A 23,233-nucleotide genomic window follows, 5' to 3' on the forward strand; every position below is an offset into this window, starting at 1 on the left:
AACAAGATGTTTTTAATAGGAATTTTCCCAATTTTTAAATATTGACAGCTAATTTTTAAAAAAAGGCTCTTTGGGCCAAATAAACTGGGTCTGTAGATGCTGGATTTAGCCGCCAGTGGCCCCTTTGTGACCTGTGCTTTGGACCCGAGACAGGATTCACCCCTCAGTCAGTCAGCAAATACTGCCTGCCTCCTGATGCCTGGATCCACGGGGAACAGGAGCAAAGCAGGTCTCTGACTTCATGACGGAGTCTGAGGGGACCTTTCAATCCCTTAGCGTTTTTGATTGTGGTAAAATGTACATGACATAAATGTGACCGTTTTAGGTGCATACTTCCGTGGCGTCTAGCTCGTTCGCACCATCGTGGTGCCACCCCTGTTCCCGCAGACCTCTTCATCATGCACAGCTGACACTCTGTACCCATTAACCAGCGCCTCCCTGTCTCCCCTCTCCTCAGCCCCTGCGACCACCTTTCTACCTCTATCTTCGTGGTTTTGATCTACTCTCAGTACCTCATGGAAGTGGAATCATACAGTATTTATTCTCTCACGTCTGGCTTGTTTCACCTTTGCACAGGTTTTTCATGATGTGTCCCAAGCACTGTTCATCATCCATACTGGAGCATGTGTGAGAATTTCCTCCACTTTTAAGGCTAAGTAGTATTCCACTGTACATACAGAGCACATTTTGTTGACCATTCATCTTTCTGATGAATGCTCAGGCTGCTCCCACCTTCCGTCTTTTTTGAACAATGCTGCTAAGGACATGGGTGTACGAATAGCTGTTTGAGAGCTCCTTTGGGTGTGTACCCAGAAGTGGAATTGCTGGGTCATATGGTAATTCTCTGCTCAGTTTTTTGAGGATCTTCCCTATTCTCTTAGTATTTTAACCTGCTTTCTCTAATCAGGAATGTGCAGCTAGAATGTAGAGGGAAAATCAGCATTTTGGATAGTGGCGATTCACCTCCTTTCTAAGACTACATTCCAAAAGCATTTTTGAATATATCTGAACTCTTCTGGCTGCTAACTGACTGTTCTCGTGCTGTGATGATGGTGGTGGCGATGACTGGGACAAGATGTAAAATACACTAGGTGCTTACTTTGTCCTGAGGACTGTTCTAAACACTTTTGCATGTATCATTTATCTTAACAATCATTCTATGAAGATTGTCCCAATTTTACAGATGAGGAAACTGAGCCACAGATAAGCAGAACCATAAAACAATGTTGGGATGAATAAGGTCGTGTAATTCAATGCTTACCTTCACAGATGAGGGAAAGGAAGCCGGGGAGGAGATGCCAGAAGTCCCAGCATTATGCTGCGCTGAGCTGGGGTGAGCTCCCAGGCTTCCAGACGTCTGGAGTTGCCTGGCCCTGTGCTCTTGCTGCCTCTAAGATAGGATTCCATCCATTCATTTTGTTTATCCTGTTGACCCAGGTGAAACTTCATCTGAGAAGCTGCCGTGCTGCCTCGGAGTCCAGCTGGATATTCCTGGTCCTCCTCCTGATAATTACCAGGGCAGGACTTAGCTGAAATATGACGGGGGAGGATTATGGATTTGGCACTAGGATTTTGTGAGAACACATGGAAGTAGCACATTAATATTAGTCAAGGGCTCAATAGGCCTTTTTAAGAAGTTGAGATAAATTTTGGCAAAATCAGGTTGCCCTGAGAAGCATTCAATGTCCTGTGAGGGAGTTGCTTCAAAAATTACAATTCTTCTCTCTTGTTAAGCTTATTTAAATAGTAAAAATCTGAAGTCTGCATCCCCCACAAAGTTGCAACCCCGCCGTTAAGGATTTTACAGTACATATGGTGGGCCTGTGTTTTTCATTATGTTCCTGACGCGTTAGGTTTTGCAGTTAGTCCGTGTTACACGTTTCTCTTGTGTTTTTCTTGAACTTCATGAACTCTGGCATTTCATTTTGGGGATGTATATCCAAGGGAAAAGCGGCCTTTCTTTGATATTCTGTGGGACCCCATTATGTTTAACCTAAGGAAGATTAGGGAGTTGCCATTCAACGCTGAACAAACACAAAACTCAGCTGCAAAGATGGCGGGTGCTTAATCTATTTACAACATCGACTCTTCTATGAACTAATTCCACATCAAGCCTTTGAAAAGCAGGCTTCAGAATGGAATTCCCATCTGCCTTGGGAGGCTATGGGCATATGGTCCAGAGTACTGAATGTATTGGCCTCACAAAGGAATCTATTTAGCATGAACTATTTAAACTATGGAGGGTTTTAAACTTTGAAATCATTGTCAATGTGGGTTCCCCATATGGTAGTCAAGTTGTACTTTCCCTGAACTGAACAGCAGTTTCTGGAAAGCACCCTCACCTTCTAGTTATGTTTGTAATGACATCTGCTCAACAGTGGGGAGACAAGGCAGCTCCCACCTTTGGACAAACAATCTCCCGAGCTGGGGTGAACTTAGAGGGGCAAAGAGCTGCCAGTTGCCAGCACCTGGAAGACCATACGACTCAGCTCCCCACTGTTCCTTTCTAAAAATGGGTTTCAGAACTCTGCCCACCTCTTAAATAGCTCTTTAAAGCAACATGCAGGTCTAATTATGACATTTTTTCCCCGGTAACCTTAAAATAAGAGAGGAAGAACAAACAAAATCAAGCGTTAGCCTGTCAGGACTTTCAGTTGCTTGTCACCCCCAAGACATTGACGGGAGATTTATTCTCCTAATGAAGGCTCCAGTGCTAATGGTGGCCCTTGCTAGAATCAGTTAGGACTAAGTGTTACTTAATTCACAGTGAAGCAACAATCTGACTGAACTGTGATTAGTTCCAGCTTTTAGCTATCATTTATAGGTCACCAGGCGGCTAACAGCCTCAAATGAGGGACCATTATCTTTTGACAAGATGAAGCATTTTCTGGGGCAACGGGAAGAGAAGGAGGGGTGCTACCCAGAAAGCCCAGCTCAGTACTCTCTCGGGGAATTATTTCATTCCTAACAGAGCTTTGCTGCCACTTACTCAAAGGAACCACACTAGTGGATTCCATGTAGGGATGCTGAAGGCAAAGGAGGAAGAGACTTTCCTCATGGCCATTCATTTATCTCAGCAACTATTCCTTGAGTGAGGTGTGAATGAAAAGTGCATTGGTGGGTTCCCTGGAAGGAAGGCTAATATTCAGCCTGCTCATGCTGGTATGGCTGTTCTAGATTTTTCTAGCCATTGTCCATTGTGAAGGGATGAAGCATTATGTGCTGATAGGTGGGTGCCAGCACCATAGTGATTGCTAAAACATCTCAAATAGCAACCTTGTCTGGAACAATGCTCTTGTGTGGAGCCTCTTTTTTCCCTAAGGAAATTCCATTTTAAATAAAACTGTCTTCCTTTCATCATGAAAGTGTTCCATATATTAAATAAAAGCTGAAGACCTTCTGTTAATTTTAAGCAAGATGATGTGATGTTGTTAGAAAATAGCATTTTAGGTGTAGGAACAGTATGACTTGAAAAGGTGAGACAGTTGCGGGCACTTAGGAGCCTCACCCTTGAACAGCTGGCTGATCATGATGAGAGCCCTGATGATAGCAAGTCAAGCCCGTAACAACAGGGAGGGCCTGCTGGTCCCCAAGCGGGGGCAGCCTGAGCCCGCTGGGGCAGTGCAATGGCCCTGCTGCCGCCCCCCAACATCAACCTGCACAATAATGCCTGCGGTGGCAAGAATGGTCTTTTCTTCCCCCCTGAACTTGGGACCCCCCCCCGCCCTTCCTTCTCTCTTGGTCTTGAGAAGGTAGGAGAGAGCCTTACATCTTGCTTTTCTCCTGTCAAGTGAGTCTTAGAAGGAAAAAAAGGAAACCTGTTCATAGTTCTACTTCTGGAATTAGAACATCAGACTATAATCAGTGTCTGTGTCTCTCAAGCTTTTTATGTATTGAGCACACTCTGAATGCTAAGATTTTTGACAGGACATTAAAGGGGACTGAAATGTTCAAAATAGGAAACTGCTCAACAATGTCAAGATAGTCACCATTTTGGTGTAACATTGTCTAAATGTCAAAAAGCATCACCAATATCACATCATTTCTTACTCCCTTTGGTTCTGTGTTACTCTTTGAATGGAACTGTTTGCTGATCTGACCGTGATCTCATGTATTAACAGGACAGTGTTCTCACATATTCTAGAACATGCTGACTACCATTGGTGTTGGCATGGAGCCATCCTGGATAGCCGCTGTCATCCATTACCTGATCACTCAGCTCTGTGCTCATCCTGCCAGCACTCCCACTGGTGGCATAGTACTGCAGTTAAGAGAAGTTAAAAAGGAGAGACTGTGGACTGCTGGGGTCCAGATTTCCAGCTCTACCATTTATTGGTTGTGTGGCCTTGGGCAAGCTACTCAATTTTCTTGTCCCTCAATTTTTTCAACTGTAAAATGGGGTTAATAATGTCACTTTATAGGGTTACCTTCAGGATTCAGTGAGTTAATATGATAAAGCAAAATAATGCTATGCATAGAATAGGCACTTTTAATAAGTGTTAGCTTTTATTGTTTATTATATTAGCCTCAGTTTGACCCACTGGCCAAGATTTGGCAGCACATGTATAAGGGTTTATGGCCAAGTGATAGCCGGTGGCATTGCATCCACTGAGACCCAGAGTACTATTAACCGTCCCCTTCCCAACTTGGCCCAAGCTTCAACAAGCACCTATGGGTCAAAGGTGAACATTTTTATTTGAGTTCATCACAGAGGCTGAATAGAGTCTCATGACATTTATCCATATAAAATATAATAATGGTTGCAGGTATAAATAAGAATTACTCTAAGTATTCTAACTATTGTATAATGCACAGTCCTTTTTGTTGACTACAAATAAGAAATATATGAAGTCTAGGTGCAGAAATTTTCAAATTCAATTTCAGCAATTTCCAAAAATTGAATTATAGAACTAACGACACATAAACAATTAATTTTAAATGGAGCCAGCCACCTTAAAAATATCCGGAAAATATAGTTAAAACTTTTAATACTCCAAAAGATAATAAGATTTAAAACTATGTTGTTTGTTGGCCTGCCTTCCCAGGACCTAGCCCCTCTGGGAGCTGATGGTCCTCGGTGAAGTAGTGTCACATGCCACTGGAATGTAGTCTCGGACACAGAAGCTCTCTTGGTTTTTGGTCCATAAACAGAGCCAGAATTCTCTCATTGCTGGAAGATTCTTGAAAAGAAGCCTTTGCTTTCATTATACATTTGGCTTCACAATCTTCATCGATAAATAGTTCTGAAAAGGAAACAGAAACAATGTTTATGTGTATATTTAAATTAGGGTTTTTTTAACCTTGGCACTATTGACATTTAGGACCAGATAATTCTTCCTTGCTGAGGACTGTCCTGTAAACTGCAAGATGTTTAGCAGCATCTCTGGCTTCTGCCCACTAGCTGCTAATAGCACCTCCAGTTATGACCTCCAAAATATCTCCAGAAATTGCCAAGTCTTCTGGGGGGCAAAATCACCCCCAGGTGAGAATCACTGGTTGAAACCAACAGAATCTAAATCAGGAAGGAGAAATAACTATGAGGAGTTTTGTAAATGGTCAAGACCGATTGGATGACCTGCAACTAGAAACTAGTGTGCATATACTCATAGTTAACAAATTGAAGTATTATATGGGGGAAGAATGGAAACATAAAAATCCCCATTATTGTGGTTGTATGACTATGCTTCTGAACACAGACTATTCTGTATTATTATCATTATTTTTTTAAGGCATTATTGATATACACTCTTATGAAGGTTTCACATGATCTGTATTGTTGTTTAAATGAACTGAAGTAAGAGCTTTTGAATGCCTGGACTGTCCCTTTTCTACTTGGCTAACTGAGCTTAAATGACCCTCCTTGGTGAAATCATTCTCAGCAATGGGATCCCATAGTCATATGTTCATATCTCTTTAACAGCTTTCCTCTCATAGTAATTTACTTGTTTGTATGTCTGCTTGTCCCCAGGCTATGAACTGCTCATGGGCAGAAATCATGCCTTGGTCATCTCTACACCCCAATTTCTTACCTACAGTAGATGCTCAATAAATTCCCTGGAGGCATGAAGGTACTAATTCCAGGCACACTGGCAGACATCCCCTCTGGCCCCCTCTTATGATGGGGTGAATAGGAGAAATTTAAGGAGGAGGTATGTGATGTGGTCCTCAAAGAATGAATAAGGTTTTGGTAGACAAAACATGAGCAAAAGAACACACTGGCAAAGGGATTCTGGAGGTAAGGACAGTAATTGTTTGGGGGTCCAAATATCTAGTTTGAGTGGTGTTCAGGGGTTGTGTAGACCTGTAATGAACTCAGATTTGGGAATCCATGAACTCTAGGATAAGGAGTTAGGATGCAGGATCATTTGGAGGAAGAAAGTCTGAGGACAGGATTTGTGGGAAATGCTGGCTATTGTCTAAACACACATTTATTAAGGCCTGAGAGATTTCTCCTAGAATTCCTGAAACCAAAGATTTTTTTTCAGACCGTGATGTTCTGACAGTGATTTGTGAAAGCCTAAAAATGTAATTCTAATCACAAGACACATTACTTTAAATTCTCTAAAGGTTAAAGGATTCCTAAGTAGGTCACTCTACTGAGCAGCAATAAAGGCAAGTACCAAGTTAGATGACCCACCATAATTCACACACAAAAATGCCAAGATAAGAAGCCAAGGACTCTCACCGGCAGGGAGTACAGGAGCACGGCCAGGAAGAGCAGCAGGACCAGCAGGACCAGCAGGCCGATGATGACCCACTTATATCGGCGCCACACAATGAACTTCATGGTCTTACAGGGGTTGGTGAACCAGAGGAAGGAGGTTTCTGGTCGGCTGCATTGCAAAGAAATGGTCTTACCCGATTCAGGAGGGACAGATATTTCACCTCAGAGCATCACACAGTTTAAAGAATAATGAATAACATTTACAAAGTCAAGAAAAGATATTATTCCCTTAGTTGGCTGAGAAAGATGCTTTAGCCTTTTCTTTAACCTTCCTAAGATGCTGAAGACACACTGGACTTTTCATGGGAAAGGAGAATGTTTAAAATGAAGCCAAATCACCAGTCTCTCCACTCCCACCCTCACCCCCCTTATATGCAAAATTAAGACAAGAGATAATTCATTCCACTAAGCAGACTGGAAGGGGGCCTTCCAGACTGCAGGGGTTTTGGGATCAGACAACATGGAGAACAGAGAGTGCCTTACTTTGGGGGGTCCAGCTTGGGGTTCATATTGGGCTCATCCCGTCCCTTCCCAGAGGGCCTCTCGTCTGCCTCTTTCTCATTGAGCACTTCCAACGTCATTTCCACTTTCCCCTTCAGTAAAGCAGAACAAGTCAAACACATGACATCATGTTTCACAAATATTTTCACTTCAACCCAAGGAGTATTTCCTGAGCAATGATTTTTATTCTTGTAAGACAATCCTTAGATTGCCTTAAATTTTCCTCAGGAGATTTCATCACATTTCCTCTTCCACGTGTTTCTGCACTGACTCTTTGTGGGAAGCTGAAAGAACAAATCGCTGTCCCTCCTCGTGCTCCCTGCTTCTTGTTCTCTGTATTCCCGTCCCTCTTCCTTACATCCATCTCCTCACCTTCTCGCCTCCTGTGTAAGTTTATTCAGACCCAGAGGAACCTAAACACTGCTAATAGCGATACCTGACATTTATGGAGCATTACCTGTAGGCTCTAGGTGCCCCATGGTGCCCCAGTGCGCCGAACAGTGCTGGCATTAGGGGTACTTGATGTACACTCACTCAATAAGTCAGTGAATGAGGCAGTGGGTGAATGCCTCTTCCCTGTCTGCATTCTGAGGGGATGCGCTGGGCACTGTTAAGCCTTTCTATGAATAATCCCGTGTATTTCTCATGGCAACCCTATAAAGTACTGCTATTATTACCCTCATATCCCTGAGGACACTAGGGCTAAAGATATCTAGAAAAGTGCCCACTTTTTCAGCCAAGCTTACCCAGGCTGGTACCAGGCTTTCTAGTATGCTGGGCTGCCCATTGGTCATCAGCAGTTGGAGAACCCCCCCAACCCAAACAATAGTTTAGGTGGTGGAGCCCACATGACTCCTGTGTTGGCAGGTCAGACAAAACTGGATGCCTGACTCTGGCAAGTTGCTTCATCTCTCCAAGCCTGCTTTTTGAGTCTCTAAAATGGAGATAATGGCTACTCCATGGAGTTGTCAGCAGAAGTAAATGAGATTATGTCCAAACTAATCTATAGGAGCAGAAAGCAGGTAAGTGGTTTCTGAAGCCAGGGGCGGAGGGGATGATGAATTGCAAAGCCAACAAGGAAAGTTTTGGAGTAATTTCATAGATTTGGGGAATTTCATAAATTGATTCTGATGGTGGTTTCATGAGTGTATACATCTACCCAAACTCACGGAATTGTGCATTTTAAGTGGGTTCACTTTATCTTATATAAATTACATCTCAAAGTTGTTTTTAAAAATAAGATTATGAATGCAAGGCACTTAGCATGTTGTCTGGTTCATAATCAGTGATCTAAAATGTTACCTACTATTAATAATCCATAGTGAATTAGGTAGTCTTTTGTGACATGGTGTGGCACCCCACACTTATGTTTCTGTATCACAATTTTTCTTGAGTTCTCCAAACTTGCTCGTAAGTTACAACCTTCCTCAGTGGATGTCGGCACTCCCTGCTTCCTCCACCTTTTTAAAATTTAAGTTTTTTAATGAGAAGAACTCGAATCTGAAGATCCTTTTTCTGTACAGAACTGTACTGGAAGCTCAGGATAAATTGGCCTTCCTGGTGAAGGAGGGTGCTGAAGAAACACAGTGCAGCCACTCCGGCTCCCAATTTGTCCACCATTCTAATCCGTCCACCTTCCACTCAGCTTCAAACACAAACTCACAGCATGTGCCACCTTCTCTTGGAATCCCAGCACGAACTATTCCCATAACTTCAAGTCCCACCCATTTAATCCTTCTTTGTCTCACCTGGAGTAAATCTACTGACAAAGGGAAAAACCAAAACGATAAAGGAATAAATGACCCCAACCAGGAAATGCTCATACAGCCATCACACGGGTGCCATCTTTGTCTGCATAGCACGGCCACCATCCTCTCATGGACTTCTGCTCAAAGAGTGAGGAGGTTTTAGCTTTAAGAGGGTTCATGACTTTGAGGTCTGGAATCATGTCCAAATTGCATTTCTCTGATGATTTTGCTGGAATGATGGTGTGATGCAAATCAAGTTCCAGGAAACCTAGCCAAGGAAACATGAAAACCAAATAAGCTTCAGGTGGATCAGCCATTGTTCACAAGTGAATAGAATGCTCTTGTCAGAGGGGAGGCAGACCAATTTGAACAGGTGATGGGAGAGTTAGAGAAAGGGACTCTGGCAGACATTTAAAAATCTGGATAAGATGGAAAGTGGCAAAAGAAATACCTGTCCACTGCTCTGCATCTTACAGAGAACACATTTTGTTTCTAAAGACATGAGCATAAATAGCACTTCTACAAACTCAAAATAATGAAATATCTATAGACAAGATTTCTACTGAAGTCAGATTTGAAATTTGCTCATATTGATTTTGAACACAGGAGTCATCTGGCCTTGGGTACAGACAACTGGTACTCAAAAGACGGCAAGCCCCCTGCAATAGTCACGCCCACATCTCTCCTAGTGTAATCTCAGAAAGGGGAGCTTGAGAAGGAACATAATGACTCAACAGAAAACCTTCTCCAGGAACTAGGAAGCCCAGAGCAGGTACCTGGAGAAGCATGTTTTCTCTTTCCTGACATGAAGCAGTAGCTCTTTAGTACTACTTTAACTGACCGTCTTTTCTGCTCGGGAACTCCTGTGAGCCCTTTTCCTAAATGAGGTGTGGGGTCCTGTCTATGGACTCCTGCGACAGGAGCTGGTCTTCAATAACAGCAGCAAAAAGCCACAGGGAGGTTATGGCAGATTCTCTTCACACTGTCAGGCTTAGAAGCTGCCCTTCATTTTATAATGGATCTGTAATGCATTTAGTCAGCCTTCCTTGAGTTTATGCCTGCTTTTATCTTGTCTCCTTTCTGGTGATAACTATAGCCATTTTCTCACCGGCCATTTTTTCAAAGAGTCATTTTCTTTGTTTTTGTCAGGTGTTTTCCTTAAATTCCAAGAGAGAACTGTCTACTATTCTAGAATTTACTGCCTGTATGCTCTTTAAGTTAGCATAATTGCATATTCATGTGTTTGTTCAACTCTGACTAATCATCAGCTAAGTCATGGCCACTGTATTCAGTGCTGTGAGGGGAAAAGGGATGAACAAGACATGGCCATTGGCCACGGTGGGCTTTTCCTCTGCCAGGAAAGATGCCCTGGGAGAAGGTGGAAGCAGGGAGACACGTCAGGGCCACTATATAACAGTTGGCTAGAGAAGATGAGGTCTGAACTGGCAAGTGGCAGAGATCATAGAAGTAAGAATATAAGTGGGCATGGTAAAGCATATTACAGCACTAGGACTGAGTTGGGGAAAGGGGAGGAGGACCCACAGAGGACTCTGGGTGCTTTACTGGGTGGCTGGGACAACGGAGAGGCCCTGAACAGCAAAAGCAGCTCATGAGAAGAGCAGGTGAGTCAGGGAAGAAAAGTTGAGTTTGATTTCAGTCATGATAAAGGTAAGGTGCCAGCTAAACATAAAGGTGAAAGTTTGTGGTGAGGAATTGGCAGTAATCATCGTGATAGTTTCTTTTTAAAAACTGAGGTATAACTGAAATATAACACTGTCTAAGTTTAAGGCGTAAAACCTGTTGATCTGATATACCGATAGATGCAATATGATTCATCAGAACAGTTTCCTATCAATGCATCAGGCGCTGAGAGCAGTCAGGCTACACATCCCGGAAAATCAGAAGAGCACTGTGCCTTGGGGATGGGGAAGTGGGGGGAACACTTAATAAGTTCCTTTAGCCACCGAGGAGGATGTGCCAGAGGAAAGAACACGGCTGGGGACACTAGGGATCTCAGTGAGTTTTGAGAGCAGCACCGGGGAGGAGGGAGCCGATGCTGAGGCCCCGAGGAGAGAGGGTGGTCGGAGAGTGGAGGCAGGAGCTGGCATCTCCTGATGGTAACAGGACTTGACTCTTCAGAGCAAGACAGGAGTAGGAGTCAGAGCCTCCGTGGGGGCCCCCCGAGAGTGGGTGGGGCCCAGTTATGGGGTGGCACTCACCACGCCCACTCCTCAGAGGACCTGAGGCAGCAGACAGGCGGGCCACAATGCCCGGAGAACGTCCTGGCAGTGAGTGTCCGCCAGACCCAATTATCCATAGTACTGAAGATTGAAATAATTGATTCCTAGTTTTACTTGATTTCACTAATTCACAGTACAATTCCTTAGAGAAAAGAATCCAAATAGAAGCCCTACCCAAGTAGTCGTCCAGAGAAAACTTGTCATTATCCCATATCTGAATGATCAGTCTGGGTGGGACCCGAAATTCAGTTTGATCAATACTCCAGAAATGCTCCTGAAATAAGAAACAGACGGAATGACACTGATTACTGGCCTCTGAAACCTTCCCCTTGAAACCTCGGCATCAAGGCATGGGGCCTTTCCTCTCCTCGGCACCTCCAACACCTACTCCCCTTGGCTCTCCCTCTCCACCCCGTGTATGGAGGGCAGTCGTGTTCCCCAGGAAATCTCAAGGTCACCAGCTGGGTGACAAAAAGGATGTCCCAGGCAATTCTCAAACAGAAGGCTTCCTTCCTACCATGTTCCTATCAGTGTGACTTCCTGCTGCCACTCCTGCGGCTTGGGGAGTGACTGTATCTCTCCCCTAAGACCACAATGTCCTGCTTAGATTATCTTCCAAAAGCCAGGCCACTCTAGGCCGACCCACACTGTCTCCTGCTGGAGTGTCACCTCTGCTCGGTGACCTTCTGCCCACTTCACATGGATGTCTGAGCACACTCGTTTCACATGGGGTGAGGAGACTGGGGCCCAGACTTCACTCTTATCCAGGCAGACTTAAAATGTCCTGACATTTTTGGCTTTTGAAAAATATTGCTGGGCTTTACATGCTGTGGTCAACTAAGACCCTCAAGTCCCTCATAATAGAATTAGGTGGAGGGAGGACTGGGTAAGGGTCCTCCAAATCCTCACCTCTGATCCCTGCCTCTGCCCAGACAATATTAGTCAAGAAAAACACCACCTCCTCAGCCTAATACACCTAAGTTCCTCTGGCCCAGCAGAATGGAATTCCCCCAGTGCTTCATGAATTTGAAGGAAGATGGTTGGGTTGTTTCTTGTTTTCAAATGATATTCCAAGAATGTTCCCCTTTGCAGGACTCAGGAGGCCTGGCTCTTAGGGACCAGGAAGCCCACTCTGCTGTTGTTCAGCTCCACCTGACTGTGCTGCGTGGGGTCCTGGTCCAAGCACCACTCACAGCATGGGGAGGCCCAACACCAGATGTGGGTAAATAGGAAAGGTAACTCTCCCGAATCCGTCCCCTTCGCCCTGCGTCTGCCTCACCGTTTGTGCACGACTCGACATCAGGGTGAGCCTCTGTGTCTCTAGAAATGCCCCGTGAAAGCATTCACCCCACAGAAAAAGGGCTCACTGCCACATGAGCACTGAGTGGGGCCGCTACAGGGCAGGGTCTGGCCAGGTGGGACATGAGGCAGGTTTATTTTGATCTGTGAGGACAGGCGGTGACTCAGCAGAGCTAGGGCGAGTGCACAGATGGTGGGGGCAGGGATGGCACGGGTGACCTACGAAAAGCCATCTGTTATTATTGCCCGCCCAGGTTTCAGGCTCCTTTGTGGGATGAAAGCACCTGGCTCTTCCTTGAAGACCCCCTCCTGCAATTTGGGAGGAATGGACTCCATCCCTAATTCCAGAGCTGGGCCAGTCAGAGCATCGCCTCCCCTAGGCATCGAACCAGTGGTTGGTTCTGGGATGGGAACATGACCCCAGACAGGCAGAGACACTGAGGCCCACTTCCAGGACTCTGGTTGATGCTATTGGGGTTAGCTCTTCTCCTGCTGCTGAGGTCACCAGGAGGGCAGGACATGAGCTGGGGCCACTGGCAGCCTTCTTGCCTCTGCCAGGGAATGAGGCCCACAGGAGAAGGCAGAGCAGAGAGGCTGAGAAAGTGAGGACAATTCTGAAGACACCAGTCCAACCTAGGATCCAGGCATTCCTTGAGCCAGACAACCTTGGACTTTTTAGTAATGTGAACCAATAAATCACTTTTTTGGCATAAACTAGTTTGAGTTCTGCAACTGAGAACACACTAATTAGGACCATGAGGGTCACGAACACTCACAAAGTTCTGAAGGAGGTAAGGTAGGAGCTGAGGTTTAATAAGGAAGGTAAAAGGGAAATTTCACCTACTTGAATATTTTACCTGTTTGGTTAATAAGTCAAATAGTTCTGCTTATCATGGGAAGAGATCGATCTCCCTGTGGCATAAAAACACACTTGGGTTGGTGTATACATGACACAAGACCCCCAGATCTACCCTTCGCCAGATTGTTCACCTTGTTGTCAACATGTAATGGAAGGAAAGTTGTGTTCCTTGTATTTCTTATTTACACAAATAGCTGCCACAGCTGTGTGACCCTGGACAGGTATGTACACCTCTGTAGGATGCAGATTCCCCATCTCTACCAAGAGGGAGCTGGACTCGTGACTTCTGAGGTGCTGAGCAGCTCTGACATTCTCTGAGTGGCTACATTAAGGTAGACCCACAACATCGACTTCCCACTGGCACATTTCAGAGCTCACTTTTTTAGCAACGATACAAAGTTGTTCAGCTGGGAGGTAGTCAAATGGGAAAATAAATCTCCAGTTAAAATTCCCTTCGCCATCCAAGGACCTGTAATGCACATCTGTTTTCTGTTTGTTTTCTTCATTGCCAGGAATCCAGCTGAAAAGCAGAAGCAAACAGACTTAGCTTCTCGTGATTGACAAGTAATCTAGCCACAAAATTGTGCAGTGATGAGGGGAGTGAAGGCAGAAGAATTAATGCACGTTTCTTGGGCAGGTTCCAGTTATCTATGGAGCTGGGGGGTGATTTATGAAGGGGAGGCTCTGTTGCATCCAACACAGGTTGTAGCCAAATAAAATATAATTCCTCTAAAACCAAAGCAGGAAACCCTTTAGACTTCAGTTAACAGGGATAAGGTGAAATTTTCTGGAAAATATCAACAGCTTAGCTTCTATTTTGGGAATATTGGCTCTTGCTGGCTATGATGTTAGTGTTCATAACTATAACTCATCAGTGTCTGTCATCACTGCTGATAGGCTCAATGAATATGAGTTAATTCAAGATTTTAGCATTTCCTTTTCTATATTTTACTTAAGCAAACAAAGCAGGCATGGCTCACCTTACAGCTTCCTTTTTTGTTATTTTTAAATTCACTATGATCATATTGATGAGACTAGAAAGGGAGATGTCAGCTGCTATTTCCATATGCATATTTATGAAGTCATTTCCATAAACAATTTAATATCTTAACTTTTAACATCTGAAAAGTTTCCTCAGGCTTGTGCCCAGCACAAAGGTCCGTGAAAGGAAGGATCATGCCTGGGAGGAAGTTGTCACATCAGCCTGCTATCGGGAAGACTTCTAGTTTGGAACCAGGGACACTAGATGTTAGACTGGTAAAGTGGTCGAATGTGTGGTTCTCAACATGAATGTTCTCTGCACACATTGGAATCAAATGGGGATCTTTTAAAAATAGTGATGCCTGGACCCCACAGATCGAGATTCTTGGTAGGAGGCAGGCCTGGCTGTGAACTTGCTTGGCCACTTAACTCTCAGTGTTTCATCTCCCATGTGTAAAATGAGGTTAGTGATATGTGCTCCCTTCATGTGGTCAACATGAGGACAGAATGAGAGATCATGGCTTAGAAGGGCCAGAGGATGAAGGGAGAAATCCTTAACTTCTTATTAATGGTCATCTGCTATCAACTGGGTACTTAGCATACCTAATTTAATCTTCCTGACAACTGTATAACCATCTCCATTTTACAGATGAAGAAACTGAGATTCAGAAAGGAGGTATAACTTCCACAAGGTCACACAGCCAGTAATGGACAGAATTAAGTATAACTTCCAGGTCAGCCTGACTCCAAAGTCCAGGCCTATTACTCTGCCTCAAAGGACCATGGAGACCAGAAAGTCACGTGCTAATATTAGGTTCTAATTATTAATACTGGTGTTAATATGAACCAACTACAACAGTTTTACTTTTTGCTAGTCAGTGAACTGACCAGGCAGACTAGTTGAAAGATGTTTTTGGTCTGTTAACTTTTAAGCTTTTAAACTAACTGAAGCATCATACTCTTCAGCTATGACCTAGTTGGTTCTACGTCCTGACAACGTCCCCAGAGTGTCACCAACATCCTCCCCCAGACCATTCATTCCCCGCAGCTCTTCCTTCTGTTTTTCCTGAATCATTTTAAATATGAATCTTTTCACATTTTAATTTTAAAACAAGTTAAACAACTACTCAAAGTGCATGTATTTGTGTACATATATGTATAACTTTGTATGTAATACCCATATATGTGCGGTGCTAGTCATGTTAATTATGCATTATTCATTTTACATGTAGTATTTAGATTTAAATTCCAAATATGACATGGTACTTTATAGACTGCACTTTATTCTTTGGTTAGAGGAGTTTTCTCTCAGTCCAGTATTACTTGAGTTTGTTTTTTTCTGATTTGAAAAAAAAAGCAATGCTTGTGATAGTAAATAATTTGCATATATATAATTAGCTGGGATTAGTTTTCCTTGGGGAATGGTAATAAGATCCTGAAATGAGAAAGAATAATGAAGAACTTGATGAAACATTCCCTGTTTATAGTGAACGTAAATGATATTAATTATGTCTTAAAGTTTTGATTGAAGGCCACTTGGGATCATAAGTGAAACTTTGTTCTCACCTTATGAATATTAAATTTCAACAAATCTTATCTTTTACATATTAAGGAACCAAACCAAAGTTTGTGTGTAATAATAATAATACTGGCCAACACTCACATAGTGTGATGGTTAATTTTATGTGTCAGTGTGACTGGCCATGGGGTGTCTAGATGAAACATTACTTCTGGTTGTGTCTGTGAGGGTGTTTGGGGGTGATTAGGATTTAATCAGTGGGCTCAGGGAAGTATGGGCATCATCCAATCTGCTGAGGGCCTGAAGAGAACAAAAGGCAGAGGAAGAAGAAATTCACCCCATTTTTTCTTCCTCACAGACTGAGCTGGGACATCTCATCTCCTCTCAGCCTGACCTCAGACTGGGGTCACACCACCGATTCCCCTGGTCCCAGGGCTATACCACCAACTCTCCTGGGTCTCCCGCAGATGCTAGATTATGGGATGTCTTGGCCTCCATAATCATGTAAGCCAATTCTTCATAATAAAGCTCTGTCTGTCTATTTCTCTCTGTCCACACACACACCTCCTACTTATTCTGTTTTTTTTGGAGAATCATGCACTATCCTAAATACTCTGAGTAACTTACTCCTAAACATCCCAGAGCAGGGGGTACTTTCACTATCTTCATTTTACAGATGAAGAACAGTGAGTTTACTAACTCGCCCAGATGGTAGGGAAAACACCAGGATGTTAACCCAAGTTGTTTGATTCCAGAGTCTGGCTTCTTAATCATTATGCCATTCTGTACTCAACACCTATGATTAAGGCATAACATGAAACTACTTTTAAAATGGGCAATTTGGACTTGAATCATGCAAGTAGCAGAGTAACGAATAACTACGACACTTTGCATGGTGGATGCACACTTTTAGTAAATGTTGGTGGAATCAATGAGTATGCCAATGTTTCCTCTTTTCCATGGACATTAGCTGCCAGTAATAAAATATATTGAAAGTGAAATTTTGGAAGCCTTATTTATGTTTCTCAGGCTAGTTATTCCAAGTATCAAAAAGGAATAAAAATTAACTCCTTGACTTAAAAGTCTCAGGAAGAACAAATCTGCTTTATAAACTGAACAAAACCCACTTTCTTAAGAGAGAAATGAAGAAATATTTATCAGTTCTTACAGTCATTAGCTACCTCTGCTCATAAACAACAGCCATACAGATTTCTCTTTTCTTTCTGTTCTCTCTCCCTTTGTCTCCCAAGAGCTTCCTGCACAAAGTGCATTAATGAGATAAAATAGCATCCAATACCCAAGGAGCCTATAGGGGACACCTTCAGTTATGAAAACCAGTGAAGGAGAGAGCCTGTTTCATTGTCTGCATTTGTCAAAGGCTCTTGCAAACCTTACCCTTTGACATAGATGTCGCTCATTTCCTCTCCTGTGATGCTCTTCTCATCCAAGAGAACGTCCTTGGTATTCCAGATGATCACACGCAGGTAGTATCTGAAAGGAGTACATTTTGAAGGTGATTTTTTCTCTAACCCTGCAACAAGACCACAGTCCAATACAGCGGGGCTCAAGATTACTTACTTCTTGGCTTTCCGGGGTGTGATATTGAAAGGAGGGCCTGGTGGCCCCAGATTCTTGGGGAAAACATCCACCCACATCTGAAGTTTTCCCTAAACCATTCACAAATGGAAAGAGAAATGAAGTTATGTTATAGGTGGCAGACACTATAATTCTCATATTTCCTAGGTGGAACTATTTCTCCAGGCCTGCTAAATTATTAGTCCATATGGAAGGCAAAAAGATGGAGTAGAGGAGTGAACCAATATGAATCATCTATCTCAGTGTCACTTACGCACACACTCCCCACTCGTACCCAGGAGTCTCCGATGCTGCGTGTGCTCACAGGCTGATGGTGAATAAGACAAGGGGCTTCCCGCCACTAACACAACCTCCAACCCACAAATGCTCTCACACTCACACACCTTCTCACAGACATTTAAAGTTGGGCCCATCATTCTTAGAATGGTTCTCACGCTGTCCCTATTCATCATCACATTGCCTACTTGGTGTCAGTCCCAGATTTGTGACGCCCAAGGGTTTCTCCACTTACCTCCATATAGAAAATCAAATTAATGTAAATGGTATCTAATTTTATAAAGAAAGACTTACAACATGGCACTTTCAAAGGAGAGACTCCAGCAATGACCAGAACATTACTGTTCCAAAGTTGAGGACTCCCTGCGCCCACGGCCCGGGAGAAGGCCCACGGGAAGGGGAGGGTGAGGGCCTGGACTGGCCCCCATGCCACCGTCTTGGTGAGGCCCCGCTCAGGTCTCTGACTGCCACAGACCAGGTCCATCTATGCAACTGGAACATCCTTCCAGACAGGCTAGGAATGCCATTAACAATGATATCAACCATATGAACAATTTAAATTCCCCAAGCTGTTTTTGGAGGTTCTGTAGATTCTGCCTTCATGACAAAAACAGACTGGACTTTAAGAAGGTTGCCAAGGAAACCACTAGATTGGCTTCCTAATACATTGTGATCAAAATGCGTTAACTGGAGCTCTTGAAAAGGGATATATTTCACTGATCCTGACTCTCTTCCAACTAATCTCTAGGGCTCAAGATTCCACACTACATCAAGCACACTGCAGAACATTAGGCATCCAGGTGTCTCCTGAGACCCAGCCACAGTCTGTCCAGTGCAGTTGGTAGAGGTGATGGGCGCAGGGGGTTAGCGGATTCCCAGGGAGAAATCTTCCTCACTTTGTAATTTCTTGAGACTTTTTAAAATTGAGGGGTGGGAAGGGAGTGAGGAGGAGGAATGGGTTCTCTGGGGGGAGGAAGAATAAGAAAGGGAAGAATTGAAAATGTGGAATAGAATAAAAGCAAGGAGCGACACAACCTAATAACCTAATAAGCCCAGGTCACTTGTGGCCACTTTTTAGACTTAAGTCCATGGTTCTGCTGTCAGTGTCCATGGCATTTGCATCCATTAATTAATATTCTTTAAGTGTGGTCAAGGTACTTGCTGAAATTCAGATTCCTGGCCCCACCCCAGACCTGCTGGATCTCTGTAGGCCAGCCTGGGAGTCTTCATTATAACAAGCTTCCACATGGATTATTTTGCTGTTTGCCATGTGTCCTCTTACTTCTCTGGAAACTGTCCCTCGGCTTCCGTGAACCCCTCCCCACCGATCCACACGGTCCCTGTGATGAGCTGCCTGTGCACTGTGCCCCAGCTTCTTCCTTGGCTCTCTGGTCTTAGATGAGCACCTCCCCCACGCTGGGCCACGTGCAACTGCCACCTCAGACCCTGCCTTCCTGGCTGCTGCTGAGCGGTCCAGTGGGGGAACCACTGGGCCGAGCTGGGCCAACCGCTCCTTTCCACATTTGGAAGTATTGGCGGCTACACCGTCACAAAAATATTCAGAAACCATCCACCATATTCTGATGTTCAGGAAGGTGATCACAGGAAGAGCACAGAGACTAAAATAGACTCAGAAAGAGAAACAGACAAGAGACCGGAGAGGCAGGAGGCCAGTCCAAGTTTGTTCTGAGTCATAGCCTCTCCCCTATGTGGATTTAGTGAGTTACCTAAAGATTCTTACCATAAATTTCCCTTTGAATTGAAGCTAATCTGCCTTTCATTTCTATTTCTTGTGTCACTAGTAGTATCCAAAAGAGATAAAAGACGCACAAATCCATGTCAGCTATTGTCACTGCCTTTGGCATGTAGGTGATGGGTCTCCAAAGGTGGCAGCCCCTTTACCTGGGAAATGTTGGGCTGGAAGGTGCTGTGCAAAGTCCTTGTTTCCACGTGTTCAGGGACTAGCCCCTGAGTCCTGAGGATGTGAAGGGCAAGACGCTCATCAGGGGCCCCGAGGTGCTGGTGCAGGATTTTGTTGGCTTCTGGAATGGAAAGCGGCATTGAAAGAGGGATGGGTATCTGGGAACAGTGCAGCCAGACTGCCCTGAAGAGCTTGCAGCACTTCATCCTAGACTTTGCAAAAAAGACAGGTCATTCCAGAGTGTAAACTTTGCCTTGTGAAGGAGTTGTTGACAGGAACAGCTCCTGACTGGGGACACTGCCCCAACCAGGCTCACACCTGCCCTGTGGGCTGCAAATAGCAAAGGAGCCAGAACACACAGAATGTGTAAAGGCAGCCTGTATTTACTTTTGTGGCAGAGGCTTACTGCCAGACTCTGTTTCTCAGCCTCCCTTGCACTTAGGTGTGGCCATGAGACCAAATTTGACTAGAATGTAACATAGGTAGAAGGACAGGTGTGCCACTTCTAGACCTGGTGCCTAAAACCCTCTCACAAAGGAAACTGTACATGCCTTTCCCTTTGGATACCAAAGAAACAGCAACCTTAGATGCCTGAGCTGCAGAATAGCAGAGCCATGAGTCAGAAGGGCCTAAGTCCAAGCAGCACTGCTTGGAAGAAGGTTACCTACCTGCAGGAATCCCTGTTTTGAATTTATAAGAAATAAGCTTTTATTGTGTTAAGCCACTGAAATGTCTAAGTTCAGTTACAGAAGCTAGTGTTACTTTGGTGTTTTAAAATGTAGAGTCCATGTTCTGACACTGCTCCCTTGAGAGGTGGGGTCTATGTCCTCTCTCTGAATATGGAGACATATCCAAGAAAGGATGCTCTGCCACTTCCAAGGTGAGGCGCAAAAGACCACACAGCTTCTGCCAGGTCCTCTTGGGATGCTGGCCCTGGGGGAAGCCATTGCCACGTACCCAGAGATTGACCTATTGGAAAGGCCTGAATGGGTGCCCACCAGCTGAACAGTGGTCGTCAGCCCCAGCCAAGCTCCTGGCCAAGAGCTAGCATCAACTGCAAGCCACGTGCACGAGCCATCCTGGACATCCAGCTCAGTCGAGCCTTTGGGTGACTGCAGCCCCAGCCTTCACCTGATAGCAACCAATCACGCAGGTGGCTCCAGTGAGAACTGCCCGGCTGAGCCCCCCGGAATTCCTGACCCACAAAACTGTGAACAAAATAAAATGGCTGTTTCCAGCTGCTAAGTTTTGGGGTGCTGTTAAGTAACAGTAGTAACTGGAATAATCCTTGTGACTGATACATCTTTTGGGGGTTTGATAGTTGGGGGTACTCCTAAGCACAAGTCATGTTGCTTGCCAGTTTCCCACACCTTTTTGCACGTTTTCAGGTTAGCAGCATCATCCACATTTCTTTAACATCTAATCATCCCTGATATTGACTAAGTCCTCTTCCAATGGAAAGACAAAACATGGTTTCTTGCAATCTCAAGAATAAATGGCTGAGGATCAGGAAACACTGAGTCCCATGTGTCTTTGCTCAGCTTTCTCTGGATATCCCGTGCACCCTTCAAGGCCAGCCCCTGTGCCGCCCCCTCTGGAAAGTCCTCCCTCCCTACAAAACACTGAATCACACCACAGCTCTTATGCACTGTGAAGCTTACTTCAGTCTTTGTCATAGTGCAGCTAGCCATTCATGTGTCAGGACGGATTGTATTATAAATTAGTGCTTGGGAAAGAGCAAGACCCCAAACTCAGACATGAGCCAGACGTAGCTCAGCAGATTCTTCCAACCAACCCCCAGCATCCCTGAGTCTTCGCAGAGAAGGGCTGGAAGGATGATGGAATAAGCTTGGAAGAGAAATTCTTATACTACCATCTGAGCACTTTTGAGCTTATTATGCATTACATGGAAATTAGTTAATTACTAGAACTTGGTGTTCAAAGCTTGAATGGCTGTGACCTGAAAAGGTCAAGTGAAACCTAAGACAGACAAGAAAATGTGTATACTTTGACACCTGACAAGACAGCAAAACTCTGCTACAATGGGGCTTTTGTTGGTCGTGCGTGCAGTCTCCACTGCCATAATTAAGGTACTGCGCTATCCACCCCCTCCCAAAAGCGAACCCAGTGATGTAAATGGTTTGCTATACTTTGTAGCCAGCTTACAATTTATGACAATGTGCTTACCGAATTCATCCAAACTGTAGTCTCGTCCTCCATATCTGATCCTATTTCCATCTTCAGAAAGGATGGGTGGTGGGAAGCCTTTGAATCTGGCTACATTTTGAAGCAACTGTGTTGGTTTCAATTGATCTCGCCAGGTATTCACTCCAGAACTGTAAGTAACATCCACACCCGAGTTACTGCAGGCACACAGGTTTGTCCTGGATTTGTACACACACACTCACATACTTATAGGTGCTCCTATGTAAGGAGGGAACAGGGAATATGCTCTGCACTGTAGCTTTTGCATAGAAATCTATTTCAAAGGACTAAAATCCACAATTATTTTGGAGTGTCAGCCAGTTGATCGTTTTTTTCCTCCTTAACTTCCCCCTCTGTGAAAATGAGTTTAGCTGAGATCACTATAATCATAATAGGCAAATTCATAAACGATGAAAAACTGCAAACTATCTCCTTAGATAATATACCCTATAGCACTCAGGGAAAGAGGGACACCACAAAATCGGTCAGGAATCGGTCAGGAATCAGGGATTCCTGTTATCAAACCTTGCCAGGCCCCTGTCCCTGGCATTAAGGAGACAGGCTTGAAGAACAGGAGAGAGGCGGCTGAGGGCTCCTAGCTGTGCCACCCTGCAGAGCACCCACCGCACTGCTCCGGAGCCAGCCTTCTACACAGGAGACAGTGCGAACGGTGCCCCCTGGAGCTAGGCAGAGCTATGGCCCTGGCTCTCCCTAACTATCATTAAAATGATGTGTGTCTGACTCAAAGTAGGCGTGGCTCAGCAGAAAGCCAAAGCTTCTTCAGGTATTAATGTCAGAAGGAGCAAACTGTCCATACTTAACGCTGTAGCAACTTACATGCAGTATTGCTCAGGTATGCCACAGTGGGACCCAAACCGGGAGAGGAATCTGTTTTCCAGATCAATAACCGTTTCTCCCACTTTTTCATCCCGGGTAAAGGTATCATAATCATACACAGAGATTTTCAGATCTTTTTCTTGAGGTAAGTAGCATCTCAGGTCATACATCCTAAATAAACAAATGCAAGGTTAGACTCCATGATCCTATGCAGGCATTTCAAAAAATCCAGGGCTCCGTGCAGAGAATCCACAGATGGTGGCTCTGGTTGCTGGAGGAGAATGTGGTGACTAGGGAAACTAGGAGGATGGTACCGGCTGGGGTTTCTTGACAAGTAGTCCATGTTAGTCATAAGAACAGTATGGGATTATGCACACTTGCTCAGAAGAAGAGCATGGGCTTTGAACATGTAAGTTTGAATCACAGCTCTGCTGCTTGCCAGCTGTAGGACCCTATGCCAATTACTTGATCTGGGCTCAGTTTTCTCACCTGTAAGATTATGAAAATAATACCTCTTGTTCTGTATT

At 44.4% G+C, this 23,233-nt stretch overlaps 1 protein-coding gene across 5 annotated transcripts in view; it reads right to left on the bottom strand.

Annotated features, from left to right (window-relative positions):
- Positions 1–4,484: 4,484 nt before the first annotated feature.
- MYOF (myoferlin) overlaps positions 4,485–23,233 on the bottom strand; it is a 159,909-nt gene continuing 141,160 nt past the window's right edge. For 4 of the 5 annotated variants that reach the window (XM_036880108.2, XM_036880107.2, XM_036880110.2 and 1 more), the window contains 11 exons: positions 22,707–22,877; positions 21,852–22,000; positions 19,646–19,785; positions 17,450–17,538; positions 17,267–17,362; positions 13,750–13,891; positions 11,388–11,487; positions 9,051–9,241; positions 7,208–7,317; positions 6,686–6,833; positions 4,485–5,243 (listed from right to left, as the gene is read on the bottom strand). In XM_036880108.2, coding sequence (XP_036736003.2) covers positions 5,205–5,243; positions 6,686–6,833; positions 7,208–7,317; positions 9,051–9,241; positions 11,388–11,487; positions 13,750–13,891; positions 17,267–17,362; positions 17,450–17,538; positions 19,646–19,785; positions 21,852–22,000; positions 22,707–22,877 — 1,375 coding nt within the window. In that variant the 3' untranslated portion in view covers positions 4,485–5,204. Of the gene's footprint in view, positions 5,244–6,685; positions 6,834–7,207; positions 7,318–9,034; positions 9,242–11,387; positions 11,488–13,749; positions 13,892–17,266; positions 17,363–17,449; positions 17,539–19,645; positions 19,786–21,851; positions 22,001–22,706; positions 22,878–23,233 lie in introns of those variants that run through there. The other variant, XR_005023687.2, reaches the window with a different exon arrangement.

The sequence above is a fragment of the Manis pentadactyla genome, chromosome 8 (genome assembly GCF_030020395.1).
Source record: "Manis pentadactyla isolate mManPen7 chromosome 8, mManPen7.hap1, whole genome shotgun sequence".
NCBI classification, from domain to species: Eukaryota; Metazoa; Chordata; class Mammalia; order Pholidota; family Manidae; genus Manis; species Manis pentadactyla.